Source organism: Phoca vitulina, unplaced genomic scaffold, assembly GCF_004348235.1.
Source record: "Phoca vitulina isolate PV1807 unplaced genomic scaffold, GSC_HSeal_1.0 scaffold16, whole genome shotgun sequence".
Classification (NCBI taxonomy): Eukaryota; Metazoa; Chordata; class Mammalia; order Carnivora; family Phocidae; genus Phoca; species Phoca vitulina.
The window spans coordinates 31,508,743-31,524,069 of NW_022589719.1; the positions used below are offsets into that span (position 1 = coordinate 31,508,743).

The window sequence follows — 15,327 nt, forward strand, 5'->3', positions numbered from 1 at the left end:
TCGGTGTTTGAAACAGTTCTGCTTCTGGAAATAAAGTTTTTAATCAGAAAAGAGGTCAGGGTGTTAATTTCCTGGGAGGAGGGCGAACGCTTTCAACTCAGGTTCTTTAAATTGGCTGCCGAGGCTTGCCGTGGCGCAGCTGTCTGGGCAGATGACCGGCAGGACTCCCCCTCTTCCAGAATTCCAGCAGCAAGGGCTCCCAGGGAATGGGGACTCCTTACCCGCTGACAGTCAGATCCCGAGTACCGCCCTGGGACATCCTGCGGCTCTAGGACTCCGCGCTCGGGTCGCGGCTGCGCGGTGGTGTTAGGAAGGAGGGGGCCCAGGCTAGGGGCAGTCCAGAGAAACCGAAAGGAGCCAGAACTTGGAAGAGTCATTTGTTCATCTGATCATTTCACAGCATCTCTTCCGCAAGCCTCCTGCGTGGTGAGGTGGCAGACATGGCGTCCCCGCTGGGCAGGACCTTGCAGACGGTGACAGCCCAGCATGATTAAAGGCTGTCACCCAGGCGCGTGCAAAGTGCCGTGGCCCCGCAGAGCCTGGGGAGACTCCTGGCGGGGGTGCGCTTCGAGCTGCAGCTTGAAGGACAGCCGGCAGAGAGGAAAGGACAGTCCAGGCGCAGGGGCCGACGGAGGGAAGGAGCACGGTGTGGCAGGGGGAAGCAGGTGGTCCCTCCAGAGCGCATGGGGAGGCCTGGGGAGCAGGAGGGCTGCTTAGCTCTGAGGGTCTCAGTCAGGATGGGAAAGGTCATTCGTGGGGGTTCTAGAATGACTGAGACGTGGAGGGTGGGTCAAAGATGTGAGAGCTACCGGCAGAGAGAGGCCAAGTGGTCCAGGTGAGAGAGGGGCAGCCTGAGCCAGATGGGGGAGTAGGACTTGAAGAGGACGGATTTACCTGGAAAGGCCATGGGCCATGGACACAGACAGACCCGGGCTGGTGAGGAGTCCAGCTCAGGCCAAAATCCTCCTGTGGCCTAAAAGGCAATAGGCCACCACAAGCCAGTGTGGTGCAGCTTTCTGGGGGGCACTGTGGTCCAGGACTCAGCGCCCAGGGCAGCCACACAAGCGAGGGGAGGGGCAGAGGGAGAGGAGAGTCTTAAGCAGACTCCCTGCTGAGTGTGGAGCCGGACACGGGGCTCGATCCCAGGACTCTGGGATCATGACCTGAGCCCAAATCAAGAGTCGAGCTCTTAACCGGCTGAGCCACCCAGGCGCCCCTGACAACTCACTTTTAAACAGTGCTGAGGCTGCCCGCCAGTCTTCCATGTCCCAAATCCTATAGGCTTTCCTCACAGATCCTAGTTTTCCTACCTCTATGAAATTGTCCCTTTTCTGAAATCATCCCAGTTCTGACCTATCTCGTTAAATGTTAAAACCAAAATTATACGATCTCTAAAGACCCGACCAAAGCAACAAGGAGGGGACACACTAGCCCTCCGTTCTGGGTGCCCTATTCCCATTAGAGCAGCACAGCCAGACGGCCATATTACTGCCTTCCTCCCACAGCTTTTCTTTTAAAGCCACAAGGAACCCCTTCCTTTCCTGCACTGCTGTCCTATATCATACTTTGCCTGTTTGCAGGCGACTTTGTTGGCTCATTCAAGCAGTATTCACTGACCTTTCTGTTTGTGGGTCGGGCCCTGTTCAAGGACTCAGCAGCTCGTAGAGAACAAGACAGAAAGGATCCCTCCTCTCCAAGCCCTTTCTTTCTGGTAGAGGGAGATAAAGAAGAGACAAGTAAACCAATAAACACGGGTCATCTTAGATGGCAATCAGTGCCAAGACGAGAATAAAATAATGATGCCCTCGAGAGAGGCTGGGAGAGGGGAGTTAGGGAGAAGGCCTTTGGGCTGAGTCGCGAATGGTAAGGAAGCACCTCTGGTTCCCAAGGAAGGGTTCTCTGTTGCTTTTTGTTTCTGCTGATGCTTTAACTCATGGTGGCTTTTTTTCTTTGTGTGTCTCTTAATTTCTGGCTGTGGGAGTAATTTTTTAAAATATTTTATTAATTTATTTTTTATTTTTCATCTCTGGAACACCTGAAGGTCTGATTTAGGGATCAAAAGATGTGTGATTACTCCTACCAGGCACGAGAGGGCGCCACTGCCGTGATAAATTAAATTTCTCCCGGAAAGATGTTCCAGAGCTGAAGTGCCGTGAGTAGGCACGTGGTTCCTGGTTCACAGAGGAGACTCTTATTCTTAACTTCTGTCCACCACGAGGGCGTGGTAGGTTTCTTTGTAAATTCCCTTTTTGGTGGGTGGAGGTTTTCTGGTTTACTCTTCCACTAAAGGTGTATCCCTTTCCAGAATCTTGGTTTATGAGTCTTGGGTTCATCTCCCCTGTGTGCGGTGGACTCAAAGTCTAGTCTTCAGCTCCGTGAAGTTCTTTAACCTCCCAGGTCTCAGCATTAGTGTGAGCCCTAAGGGCAGCTCCAATTCCAACACCCCAATTTGCACTTACTTCCTTGTTTTTTTTTTCATCTGAGGAAATCCTTTTTTTTTTTAATTTAATTTTATTATGTTATGTTAGTCACCACACAATACATCATTAGTTTTTTTTTTTTAAGATTTTTTATTTATTTATTTGAGAGAGAGAGAATGAGAGAGAGCAAGCACATGAGAGGGGGGAGGGTCAGAGGGAGAAGCAGACTCCCTGCCGAGCAGGGAGCCCGATGCGGGACTCGATCCAGGGACTCCAGGATCATGACCTGAGCCGAAGGCAGTTGCTTAACCAACTGAGCCACCCAGGCGCCCAATACATCATTAGTTTTTGATGTAGTGTTCCACGATCCATTGTTTTCGTATAACACCCAGTGCTCCATGCAGTACGTGCCCTCCTTAATACCCATCACTGGGCTAACCCATCCCTCCACCCCCCTCCCCTCTAAAACCCTCAGTTTGTTTCTCGGAGTCCATAGTCTCTCATGGTTCGTCTCCCCCTCCGATTTCCCCCCTTTCATTTTTCCCTTCCTTTTCCTAATGTCCTCCATGCTATTCCTTATGTTCCCAGCAGCAATGTCCGCAATAGCCAAACTGTGGAAAGAGCCGAGATGTACTTCCTTGTTTTGAAGGGGCGCTTGGGAAGTTCCCTTACTTCTTGAAAAGTTAGCGATGGTTTTAAGATCGCATTTGTAATAACGGATCTGGAATGTATCCGCCTTGTAGTAGCATAGGTAAAGCCTAGGGCACCAGCCTGCCAGAGGGGATGTCAGGAAGACCGGTTTTCTTTCTTTCATTTACTCATTCATTCATTTGTTCAAAGCTCTTCATTGAGCAACTCTGTGTGCCCACTAGCGTTTTGATGATAAACAAAAACAGACAAGGTCTCTGCTTCACGGAGTTCATAGCTTAGAGGAAAGACAATTGTCATAAAGGAATCACACACACAAAAGCCTGTGATTCCAGATGAAGTGGGGATTACGTGAGAGCACAGTGGTTTTCAAACTGCGGCCCACACCGGCAGCTTCAGTAGGAACCTAGGAAAGCACAGATTCTTGGAGTTTCCTCAGACCTACTGCCTCAGAAACCCCAGCATGGGGCCCAGTAATCTGTATTTGAACAAGCTTCCCAGGTGATTCTAAACCACTGGGATAAGTCAAAAGAACTTGACCTAGACAGAGGGGCTGAGGAGAGCTTCCCTAAGGAAGTGGTGATGACAGCAGAAGGATGAGTGGGAGGTGCACAGGCAGTGAGAATTGTACATGCAAATGGCCTGTGGTGAGAGGGAACGTGGTTGTTTAAGGAACCAAGAGAAGGTGAATGTCCGAGGGCCTTGAAGGTTGTAGAAGGAGCTTGCCCTGATTCCTCAGAGTAATGGAAAGCCATCAAGGGGGACAAGGAGAGTAGGAAAAAGTTGAGTTATTTGTCCAGATTCAGGACAGGACCAGGGCTGTGGCTTTAGGACTGAGAAAGAGGGAGTGAGTCTTAGAAAACTTTGGGAGCAGGGTTAGCAGGAGCTGGGGACTCCTTTGCTGTGGGAGGAGGGGAGCTCCTCTGAGACCTCTGGCCTGAGGACATTCCTGGGTCACAGAGCACTGACTTCAGCAGAAGCAGGCTGGCGGGGAATGCGAGGCACTTTTGGGACGCTCAAGGATGCGTGACCAGAGACAGCCAGCAGTGGTCAGGCTGGAAACGCCAACGAAATCACATTTGCAAAGTGCATCCCCACGGCTCAGCTGTTTAGTGAGTCTGGAAGAAGTGATTTAAGCCAGAATCGTCCCACGGTGTGTCATTTATCCCTATCCCTGCTCGCATGGAGTCCACATCAGTTAGCTTCCTGTAATTTCTCCTACTGTGATCGCTGCTATAAAAATAAGTGTCACGTTTGACAGCACGAAAACCAGCGAGATGTTTTTCACGTTTGCCCAAGTCACAGGCTCCCTATGTGCAAGGCTCAGACACCAGCCCCATTGTCAACCTCAAAGCAAGTGCATTTGCTATTTGGTTCTTAGGGATTCCTTCGATCTCAGTGAGCTCTCAAAAAGAATGATGACCTCTAACAACATGTTAATTCCCTGAGGAATTTAACATGAGTATTATGAGACCCTGCTGATGTAAAAACATGTGCCTTTTATTTATTTATTTTTAAAGATTTTATTTATTTATTTGACGGAGACAGAGAGAGCACACAAGCGGGGGAAGGGCAGAGGGAGAGGAAGAAGCAGGCTCCCTGCCGCTGAGCAGGGATCCCGACGCAGGCTCGATCCCAAGACCCTGGGATCATGACCTGAGCCAAAGGCAGGCACTTACCTGACTGAGCCACTCAGGTGCCCCTCAGCTCAGGTCTTGAATTCAGGGTTGTGAGTTCAAACCCCATGGAGCTCCATGCTAGGTGTGGAGCCTAAAGAAAAAGAAAAAGCAACTCCTTGGCCACTTCCTGCCTGATCTTTAACCCTCACCTCACTCCAGCTCTGTTCTGATGCCCCGCTAGCAGCCCTCAGCACTGCAGTGGAAGGAGCGGCCCCGCGGGAGGCCTGCCTTCTCTCTGGTTCTAAGTGAGCAGCTAGAGGAGAGGAGCTCCAGCCCCCAGAGACACCTCTGGAAAGAACCAGATAGGCAAAACGGACAGGACAGAGGCAGGCTTGTGGGCATAATTACTCCCCCAGAAGAGGATTTAACTAAAGCCAAATCAAAAAAGGATTTTTAAATGTTATTCTCCTGCTGACTGGTAACATGACTCATGGCAAACTACAGAGGGCCACCCTGACCCCCTGCTCCCTTCTGGCCCATTTATAAGCATCACCTCCTCTTCACAGGCACCCACTGCCCCCCCCGCCGCCCGCCGTGCCCCCAACGACCGTCGGACCATCACTGCCGTATCCAGCCCCAGATGCCTGGTGCCACAGACCACAGAGGAGTCACCCCCGACCTGGAAGCCCGCAGACCCCTACCTACTGCATCAGTAAGGGCGAGGCGAACTATGGCAGCAAGGAGGTGCCAGGGTGCGGCAGCCTGAGGGGGTCAGACGGGCTGTGCTCCCCGGCACCCAGGCTCCTGGCTGACCTATGTGCAAGGGCCTTGGGGGGTCAACACTTCCGGCCAAGAGTGAGGCATCTCCTCGAAGGCAAGAGACGGGCAATTTGCATGCATTACACATTTCTCGATCTAAAGCCCAAGCACGGGGGCCCAGTGAGCTCTAAGGGAGGTTAGGAAGCCGAGCCCGAGTCCAGGCCATGGGCCCTGCGGCCACACTGTGACAGTGGAGGAAGGGGGGGACGATTCGGGGGCCACCCGCCGTCGGCAGCCCACGATCCAGTGAAGGAAAGCCCTGGCGAGCACAGGGGGGCTGATGCCATCAGGCCTAGCCCGGCTGCGTTTGAACTTTGGTGGGAGACTGTCTCAGGCCGCAGGTAGAGCAGAGCAGCTGAGTAACTGTGCTCTGGAGCTGGAGGCTCACATGTGTCCAGAATGTGTGGTGTTCTGGCTGTGTGACCTTGGACAAGGTAAACACTGTCTCTGAGCTGAGGCTGTGATAATAGCTGTAACGTTATAAACTGTGATAATATGGTGACGTGTTGTTGTTTTTTTTAAGATTTTATTTTTTTAAGTAATCTCTGCACCCAATGTGGGGCTCGAACTTACAACCTTGAGATCACGAGTCTCACGCTCCACCGAAGGAGCCGGCCAGGTGCCCCTATTGTGATGGTTTTTAGAGGGAGCCCCCAGTAAATGGCAAGAATTCCGGGCATTCAGGTCACCATGAAGTGGGCCCAGGTTGATCTCAGACCAGATCGGGACATTAGTGGGTACAAACTCAGCTGAGCTTTATTGCCAATTAAGTAAACCTTCTTAGCCAGCTTGAAATTGCCACTTAGCAATTGGGGTGGGTAAAGAAAACAAGGACCATCAGTAAGGGTGGGCCGGGAGACACCCCCGGGGGGAGTGGCCCCCGACTTCTGGCACTCCGAGAGACTCCGAGAGGGGCCGGGCAGGCAAAACCTCTCAGTGGAAAGATGGGGGACAGGACCAAGGAAGCAGGTGTGGTGGCTGGAGTGGGGGAACAGATCAGAAGTCTGACCCCTGACCTCAAGGAGCTCCCTGTGTCACGGGGTCAGGTTGAGAAGTGAATCAACAACCGTGGCAAAGCATGGGGGGGCTGTGATCAAGGCCACATGTGGGGGATGTGGGAGGGAAGGGGGCGGGGTGGGGGGTGGGGGTGGTATGAAAACCCCACAGCCAGTGGGGGACAAGGGGGACTCCCTTGCCTGCCAGGAACGACTCCGGGGGACAGTGCTCAGCCTGGGCCGAGGAGCGGGCTTAGCCAAGGGGTGATGGAGTCACCCTGGGGGTGCTGCCCTCTGCTGGGCAGGAGGGAATGAAGAACAGCCCAGCCTGTGCTCCCCACGCAGGGCTGGAGGTGGAGGAGGTGGGGCTTCTTCTCACAGGCCAAGGGAGCCACTGAAGGATTCTGGACCAGCAGGAGACAGAAGACTGCTCGCCAGGGGGGTCGTGCGGGGAGCGGTTTGGAAGGAGGCGAGGTGGGGGGCGGTGAGGACCGTTGCTGGAATCCAGGGGCTGGCTAGCACCCAGGAGTGCGGGCGTTGAGAGCTCTCTGAGGGGTGAAGTCACGGGCGGGGGCCCGTGAGTGTGTTTCACAGACTCGGGGAGCACAGGTGCCAAGGCTGAGTGCTGCTGGGAGGCTGAAGCCAGCCCTGTGTTCCCGAGGCCAGGACCCCGGGCCTCCTGCCCCCCACAGCTGCGTGCCCATAAGGAAGGGCCGGGCCTCTGGAATGGGAAAGGCAAGCTGGTGCTTTCCCCTTCTTCTCCATCTGGGCGGTCGGACCGGGGTCTGGCGGGGGAGCTGCGGGCACGACCTGGCCACGCTCACCCCCACCAGCGCAGGAGGTACTCGTAGCTGAGGAAGGTGACAGCGTTGACAGGAAAGGCACGGGCGCTGTTGATCGTAAGCCCCCGGAAGAAGACCCCCAGTCCTTCCTGCCGGACACTCCTCGCCATGCAGTCCAGCACCCCCCGGTACACCGTGTGCTTCAGCCCGGCCATCTGCATCCGGGACTTGATCACGTCCAAGGGGGTGGCCACGGCCCAGGAGACGAGGCCTGCGAAGCCCCCTGCCACCAGCACTGCGGCTGAGCCTGGGGCGGAGGAAGGCCAGGCGGCTGTCAGACCGAGGAGCAGAGCGCCCCCACCCCATCCCTGGGGCCCCTCCCCCATCCTCCAGGGCAAGGGCCAGCTCCCCTCCCCCACTCCTGTCTGTCCCCCCACCCACTCACACACCCCACTTACTGGGGTTCTGGCCGTCCGGCGTGGACTGGCGGCACAGCCACTCATAGGTGAGAAAATAGATGCCCAGCGTGGGGGTGTCCCTCAGCGTCAGGGCCCAGGCTCCCCGGAAGAGCCCCCGGGGCCCCTCCTCCTGGCAGATGGAGACCGCACAGTGCACAGGCCCCCGGTACCGGGGCGGGGGGCTGCCCGGCCGCGCCCTCGGCTCTGTCTGGTTTTGTAGCCAGACTTTGATGAGGTCAAAAGGGGCCAAGCAGTAGACCTGTAGGGAAGGAAGCACGGAGAGCCTGGGTGGGGCTCTGGGCCAGCACGGCGGCCCACCCTAACAAGAGGAAGGTGGTGGGCAGAGAGGGCCGCATCTGCCCGCGGGGCCAAGCACAGGCCAGACCGCTGCCCTTAGCATCGGCCCCTGACGGCCGGCGGCACTGCCCGTCTCCTTGGGCAACAGCACTGAACTTGCCTGGCCCGTGCATGGAGCTCAGAAACGATCCTGCATTGTTTCTCCAACAGTGGGGGTAGGTTCTAGCCCCCCAGAAGCCAGGGGTGAGCACGCACCTGCGGTGACGGGGTCTGAAAAAAGGATTCAGTCTGTGCCCGTGAGACAGGTCTGACCCCTCCCCACAGTGAAGGAGGTCACCTCAGTCCTGTTGGGGACTCAACTTCATAGAGTCTTGATCCCCCCACTTCCTGCGGGACACCTCTCAGAGGCCCCTGAGGGGGTCAAGCGCTGGGCCAGCCTTTCCTGCCTCCCGCAAACCCCCAACTACTAGGGTCCCAACAGAAGGTGGGTGATGGTGGGATCTGTGTCCCAGGACTCTTATCACCCGGCTGAGGCAGAAGGGACAAACATTTGGGGTAGTATTAGGACTGAGGGTGGTTCTGGGTGGAGGCGGAGGGAAGCTGGGGCCCAGGGCTAATGTGAGGGTCACGGATGCACTAAGGTCAAGGTCAGCTGTTAAAGTTCAGATGAGAATTGAGGTCAAGCTGAGGTTAGTGTGTCGTGAGGGGTTTCTGTGGGTTTTGTTTCTTTTGCGGAAAGTACACGAGCTTAGTCCCTCAGCCCTGGAAGCTGGCTCTGGCGATGATGTTCCGAGGGCGGCGGGCCAACTTTGCTTACTTCCTCCCCTGCTGGAAGGATGGTGCTCTGGGCTCCCTCCCTATAAGGCGGGATCCTGATGTCATCCTTCAGAGCCTGCGGGCAGTGCCGAGCTCGGGGCTTCTCCAGGGGACGTGACCCTGAGCCCAGGGCTCCCGACGGTGAGCAAATGGCTGAGCCAAAGGTAGGGTGGCTAGCAGGGGCAGGTTAGGGCCCCCCGGCTCCCCATCCTGCCTGCGGGCACGGTGGGGATGGCACACAATGCCAATGTTTGACAGCGTCAGGCTTTCTGAGCCAAAAGCAACTTCTGTGCCCATCACAGGTTGTCATTCCCTGCCCTGGGCTGGCCAGAGTCACATCCTGCCTCTTCCTCCCCATCTCCACACTAAAACACAATTTCTGCTCCCAGACCTGTTAAGCCGAATCCATGAGCCTGATGGCAAACCGGGTTCCTGTTGGTCCTTGAACCCAATCCCCATCCGTGACCCTACAGTCCCCAGTTCTGCTATCTGTTTGGCTTTGCAATGAGCTGGAGGGGAGGGTGACTTAGGAGCTGGGCCTGGCTGGGCCGGCCACTAGCATGGAGTCTCAGTTTGCTTCCTTGTTTTGGTGGGGTGCAGGTCTCAGGGCTTGGGAAATATGCAAGCGTGTGCCCTGTACAAGAAGGGGCAGAAGAAAAGCCAGGACCTTTTGGGGGGTCTCATGAATCATTAATTCACTGGAGTGAGCCACCTGATTCTGTCCTTTGTCCTTGCTCTCTGCCCCAGAAAGTGTGTTAGGGGCATCAGGGCAGGTGCCAAATAGAGGGTGACCTCAGGCGCCTGGCTGAGGTGTGGGGTGGAGCCAGAAACGGGCCCCTCTGCCTCTATGCTCACACCCCTCAATCAGCTGGGGCTCCCCCTGGTGCCTGGAGGCCCCTCTTTCCTCCACCCCACCAATCAAAAGCCGGATACTTAAGTGCTGAGAACAAAGACCAAAACTAAACGATGGGAGCTATTTAATGATTAATACCCTGGGTCTCTCCCAGCGAGATCTGTGGACTGGGGCCTGGTGAGGCTGCAGGCAAAAGGGCTGAGCAGGGTGTGAGCTGGAGGGGTGCCAGGACCACACCAGGACTGGAGGGGCTGGGCTCGGGGCTCCGGCAGGGCAATAGGTCCCCCGGGACAGGACTGAGGCTGGCAGACCCCTCCGGAGGTCTGTGTGTGTGTGCTTTGTGTACGCATGCCCCCGCACCTGCCCCTTACCTGCACAAACCCTCCAGTGCAGCCAGCTATGAAGACATGCGTGTAGCTGGGTGGCTGGGCCCGCCGCTCCTGGTGGGAGGTCGCTGTGAGTGCCAGCAGCGTGTTGCTGTAGACCCCGAACAGGACGGAGTTGACCACAGCTATGCTCGCAATGGGGAAGCTCATTCCCTTGAAAAAGCCCAGAAGCTGTAGAAAGACATGGCGACCCTAGGGCAAAGGGGGCCTCCTCTTTGCCCTTCCCATCTCTGGCAGGGTCTCCTCTGGCCGGAAACCACTCCTGAGCCCTGCCGAAGGGAGGCTGAGGCAGGCTGAGGCTGGGGACAGCCTCAGGTCCATCCTTGGGGCACTGAGCTACCACCCAGCCCCCAGGAGGCCCCGACTTTGGTCTTCTCTCTTCCAGGGGCAGAAAGCCCTGCCAGGAAGAAGAAAACTGCTGCTGACCACCCAGACGCCTCCCATGCCAAAGCCCCAAAGAAGCAAGACACCCACCGACTCATGGCGGTAAGTCTTAACCATACAATCGATGATGCCCCGGTATGTGGTCTGGGTCTGTAGGCGCACCTTGGTGAGGAGGACAGAGCAGGCAGCCCAGTAGGGACGGGCAGGGATGGCTCCAGCCCCGTTCCTCCCTCTGCCCAGCAGGATGCCAGCAGGGCAGGATTGATAAGAAAGATCCCCATCAGCCAGGCCCTGCTCTCAAGGCATCCTGACATCTGGTTCAGGTGACATCCTTCATTCCTTGGGTGCCTCCCCTCGACTCACCTTTACAGTGTCAAAAGGGTGTCCCAGGACCAAGCCCAGAGCTCCTGCGTGATAAGATGATGCTATGAGTGAGGCCCCTTGCGCCTGGCTGAGGAGAGGGGGATTCGGGCAGGAGAAAATGAGGCCAGGCCTTCCCGCCAGACTCCAAAGAAACTCCCTTTGCATCCTCCTCCACACCAAGCACTGGGCTAGGAAGGTGTAGGGACAAGGGGACCATGGAGAGGGCCTTGGCCGTGCCCAGAGGACACCCAGGCAGAAGGGAGGAGCCAGCCCCAGACGCGGTGTCCTCACAGAGTCCAGCACTGACCGTCCTGCTTGCTTACCCAACTGTGGGGCCATGGGACAGATTCTCCAGTGCTCCTGCCTGCCTGCCCGACTCCTTCCTTCCTTCCACGCACAACTGCTGTTGAGTACGGGGCCTTGATCCAGACCAGGCCCTGCCCTCCCAGCGCTCTACCCCCTCAGCCAGCAGTACGGAGCTGGGGGCCCTACGGGCAGTCTTGCTGGCACCCGGGGAGGAGAGCCCAGCCCGCAGGCCACCTCCCCACGTTCTGATCTTGCCCTCCATAGCCGCGCTGGCCCTGGAGACTTGGGCGAGGTCACAGCCCCAGGAGGCAGGTTCGGAATGACCCTCTCGTTCTTCTGAGAGAACTGTCAGCCAGAAGCTGGGCTGGGTCCACAACACAGCAGGCCTCCGCACCAGGACATGCAGCCCATCGCCGGGTAGGGCAGAGGCCCAGAGGGGAATGCAGGACAGCTGCTGGGGTCAACAGTGGAATTGCTTTCTGAGCCCCACAGGGTGGGCCTAGAGAGTGGGGTTCACGGCGAAGGTCTGCAGGTGTGTCTGGGAGAGGGCTCACCTTGGCCCTGCAGGTGAGGACAGCGTGGCTTAGGGACCTGCACCTTCCTCCCCGCGCCCCTGTGGCAACTGCCAGGAGGCATGGGTATAGCTGGTCTGGCGCTCCAGAGCCACCAGGGCTTTGGTCTCAGCTCCTTCTATGTCCCCAGGCAGTGACCGACCGCTAGGCGGGATGTGACAGAAGGAAGAAAAACGTCTCACCAGAGATCCAACCGGCCACAAACTCCTCCACGGGCATTGTCTGGCAGGGGCGGGAACTGGTGGCTCCGGAGAGGAGACGCTGGGGAGCGTCTGTCGGTCCCTGATCTCCCTCCCCCTCGCCCACCCGATAACCTTCCACTAATGTTTAACTTGGCTTGGAGAATGAGCAGTGGCCCGCTGCCCAGACCTCGGCACCAGGAGAGGGGAGGGAGCCACCTTGGGTGGCCCTGACCCTGGAGGAAGTGTGTACGGAGTGTGAAATCTTCCGGGCAGGGATGATGGCCCGGTGGCCCGCCCCCTGCCGGCCAACGATGGCCTTGCAGCCCTGCAGCGGGACCAGGCAGGGCGGCCAGGCCCCAGCCAGCAAGGCCTTAACTAACCCTGCCTGCCCCACCTGGCCGGCCCAAACCCCCTCCGTCCCCACAGCGCCACCCACCAGGCTGCCGCCCGCCTGGGACAGGCGGCCAGGCCGGCAGAGATAGAGCATGGCCACCAGGGGCCAGGCCCTGCGCAGTCCCTGCACCCCAGGAACCCCCAGAGCCGACAGGGTGGGACCCCAGAGAGGAGTGACTCCCGGTCCTGAAGCCCTGCCTTCTCCCAGGGTGGTGTGCAGCTCCCCCAGCTCCCTTGTGTGAGTCACAAACAGCCTCCCTCGCTCGGCCTTCTCTTCTCCGGGCCTCCCTCCCAGGGGACAAGCTGGGGATTTGAGTGTATGAAGAGTGGCGGGTGTCTCAGCTCTGGGGTTATGAAAGCCCATTTCTCTTTGGACAACAACCCAAGCTGACAAGGCAGGGAGACCTGCATCCCTCTCTCCTCCTCTCTGCTTCCTTTGACCAACCTTCTGTGTGGCCAATACACTAAGCGTGTTAGAGCGTGAATTATGATTCCACTCACCCATCGGCTCCTTACGAGCGGAGTCTGGTTAAATACGCTCACTCTTCCCTGTTGTTTTGAAAGTGATATTTTACATCATTTATAAATTCGTTGCATCTTTTTACAAATCAGATGACGGCTCACGCCCCGTGTTTCTCACACCTGCCTGGTACTTTTCTTTTCCCTGCTCCCGTCCTCTCTCTCTCTGCCTGAGAGGCGCCAATGGACACCAGCAGAGGCAGCAGGGGCTCTGGTGTCGTCCAGACTGGGGTTCCAACCTCAGCTCTGCCCCCACCAGCCCGGTGATCTGTGGCAAAGCACATGCTTCTGAGGTTCTTTTCTCCCATGTCCTTTGGGAGGCTCTGGAGGTCATCCAAGGGGGCTTCTGGGGCGGGGGTGGGGTGGGGGTGGGAGTGTTCATGTTCAGGATCATCTCCATTACACTTCAGTGATTCCTAGGCAGTCCCATGGACTTGGAGACAGGATGCGGATGGACGGGGATGCACACGGGGGGGGGGGGGGGGGGGGGCAGAGCATCAGGGCAGACCCGAGGATGAGGGCACAGGCAGGCCAAGGGCTGAGGTTGCTGCAAATGATGAGCGTCTGACATTAACAGAGTGTACGGGGGGAGGGGGGCGCTGATGTAACCTGTTGTCTACATCCACGGCCACAGGATATTCCGTCAGATTCTATTCTTAGGTATGCTGAGAAGTGGGGCCGGGGCGGGGTCCTCTTTCCGGGGCACAGAGATCCAGGGCGCAGGTGCCATGCCCATAGAAATCTGTGTGAAGGCTCCAAATGTGGGTGCCAACCTTTGGAGTCCCCCTAGCCCCCCCCCCCGTCTCACACCTCACCACCTTCCCCTAAGGAAATTGTGTTAGTATTGCCTTTGAAGCATGTCCCAAATCCCACCCCTCCTCGCCTCCTCCACTGCTACCGCCCTGGCCCAAAGCCACCGTGGCCTCCACCTGGATTCCTGCCGGCCTCCCTGCCTCCGCCCCTGCCCCCTTCCAGTCTGTTCTCCACCTAGTAGCCAAAATGATGCGGTTGAAATTTAAGTCAGACCATGTCTGTGCTCTGCTCCACACCCTGCGAGGGTCCCATCCTGCTCAGGGTGAAAACCGAAGTCCTTCCTAGGCTCTAGGAGCCCTCAAGGTGCAGCCCCACAGTCCTTTGACCTCATCTCTGGGCACGCCCTGGTCACTCTGTCCCAGCCACCCTGGCCTCCTTCTCTTCTTCAAACGGGCTCCTGCCTCCAGGCCTTGTTGGCCTGGTCTAGCCTGGATTCAAACTTGTCACCTGCCGGGCATTCCTGGTGTCCCTTCCCTGGCTCCTCCTCTTCTTTCTTCCATGGCACTCGTGACCTTCTGATGTACCAGTAATTAACTTGTTGTCCGTCTGTGCTGGGATCTCTGGCTGTTTGTTCACTGATGTTATCCCGAAGGCTCAGCACAGCACATAGCAGAGAATAGGCTCTCAATACATATTTGGTGCAAGAATGAATGAGTGGACAAGCGAGAGAGCAACATTAGCAGGCAGCCCTGCAGCCAGCCCTGGGTCTCCACTTCTCTCTCCCCATCTCCAAAGGGCCCCAAAGAAGGTGAAGTCCCAACAATATCCCTACCTGCCTCTCCTGATCTCGTGGCAACTCTTCGTTCCCCGTCAGATGCCCAAGGACCAATCCCACTCACCCTTCCGCTTTCCCACTGTGGCCAAAGTAGAACCCACTCACCGCTACTTTCTCACGGGCAGACGGGTTTTAGGAAGCAAGGCTCATCTCTGACCTCCTCCTCCTCGAGCCGCCCCAGGCTCCTTGGGCTGCCCCAGCGAACCTTCCTGAGCATGGCTTCTCACCGAGGGCTGGGCTGCAGTCCTCATTCTGCTGCTCACTCTCTCCCAAGGCATAGTGGGCAATCCCTTCTGTGGGCCTTGGGTCCTTTCCTGCTTACAAAAGCAGGAAATCAGCCCAGCTGATGGCTGAGTCTCAGGCCTCTTGGCTCTAAAGGCCTGATGGCCGCCACCCTCGTCCCACCCCACCACCCAAGTTCAAGGCAGACCCACAACCCCTCCCTGGAGCCTTGCCAAAGGGCAGCCGCAGCCCGGGCTGGGCTCTCCTGCAAGTCCCACCAGGCCCATCTTCTGCCTGGCAGGGCAGAGCTCTGACCTTGTCCCCCCTAGCTCACAACCTCCAAAACCTCCTTGCCACCTGCCAAACCCACCACACACACACACCCCGTGCCACCCCATCTTCCCAGCCTCGCCTGCTGTGCTCTGACTGCCCAGGGCTTTCCTGGGGTCCTCACCACAGTTCCCCCTACCAGAACACCTTTGGGAATCTCTTCCAGTGCCCCCCCCAACTGCACCTGGGTTCCAGGCTCCTTACACCACTGTACATACTGCCAGATGTTGGCTTTGTGGTTTGACCTTTCCGATCCTGTTTTCTCTACTGCACACCTCCTGGTGTGGTGTAAGAACTAAAGCACTTAGAAAAGAGTCTGGCACATTGTACATACACCATGAATGGCAACTACTATTACTGTTATTTCCACTCACA

At 57.1% G+C, this 15,327-nt stretch overlaps 1 protein-coding gene across 3 annotated transcripts; it reads right to left on the bottom strand.

Moving 5' to 3' along the window:
* Positions 1–7,222: 7,222 nt before the first annotated feature.
* SLC25A45 (solute carrier family 25 member 45) lies at positions 7,223–11,937 on the bottom strand. 3 transcript variants are annotated; one of them, XM_032415056.1, is made up of 6 exons: positions 11,901–11,937; positions 10,841–10,884; positions 10,568–10,639; positions 10,079–10,264; positions 7,742–8,000; positions 7,223–7,590 (listed from the first exon to the last, which is right to left on the bottom strand). In XM_032415056.1, exons 1-6 carry the CDS (start codon positions 11,935–11,937, stop codon positions 7,322–7,324), a joined length of 867 nt encoding a protein of 288 aa, XP_032270947.1. In that variant the 3' UTR covers positions 7,223–7,321. The 3 variants fall into 3 exon arrangements, with proteins under 3 accessions (XP_032270947.1, XP_032270948.1, XP_032270949.1); XM_032415057.1 differs by lacking the exon at positions 10,568–10,639; XM_032415058.1 differs by lacking the exon at positions 10,079–10,264.
* Positions 11,938–15,327: the final 3,390 nt, after the last annotated feature.

Excerpts from the sequence above, each read along its gene's own strand:
- SLC25A45 (XM_032415056.1), bottom strand. The coding sequence starts at position 11,937 with ATGCCCGTGGAGGAGTTTGTGGCCGGTTGGATCTCTG. Across the intron at positions 10,640-10,840 it reads ACCCTTTTGACACTGTAAAG|GTGCGCCTACAGACCCAGAC; the intron begins GTGAGTCGAGGG and ends CTCCTCACCAAG. Across the intron at positions 8,001-10,078 it reads GCACTGGAGGGTTTGTGCAG|GTCTACTGCTTGGCCCCTTT; the intron begins GTAAGGGGCAGG and ends CCTTCCCTACAG.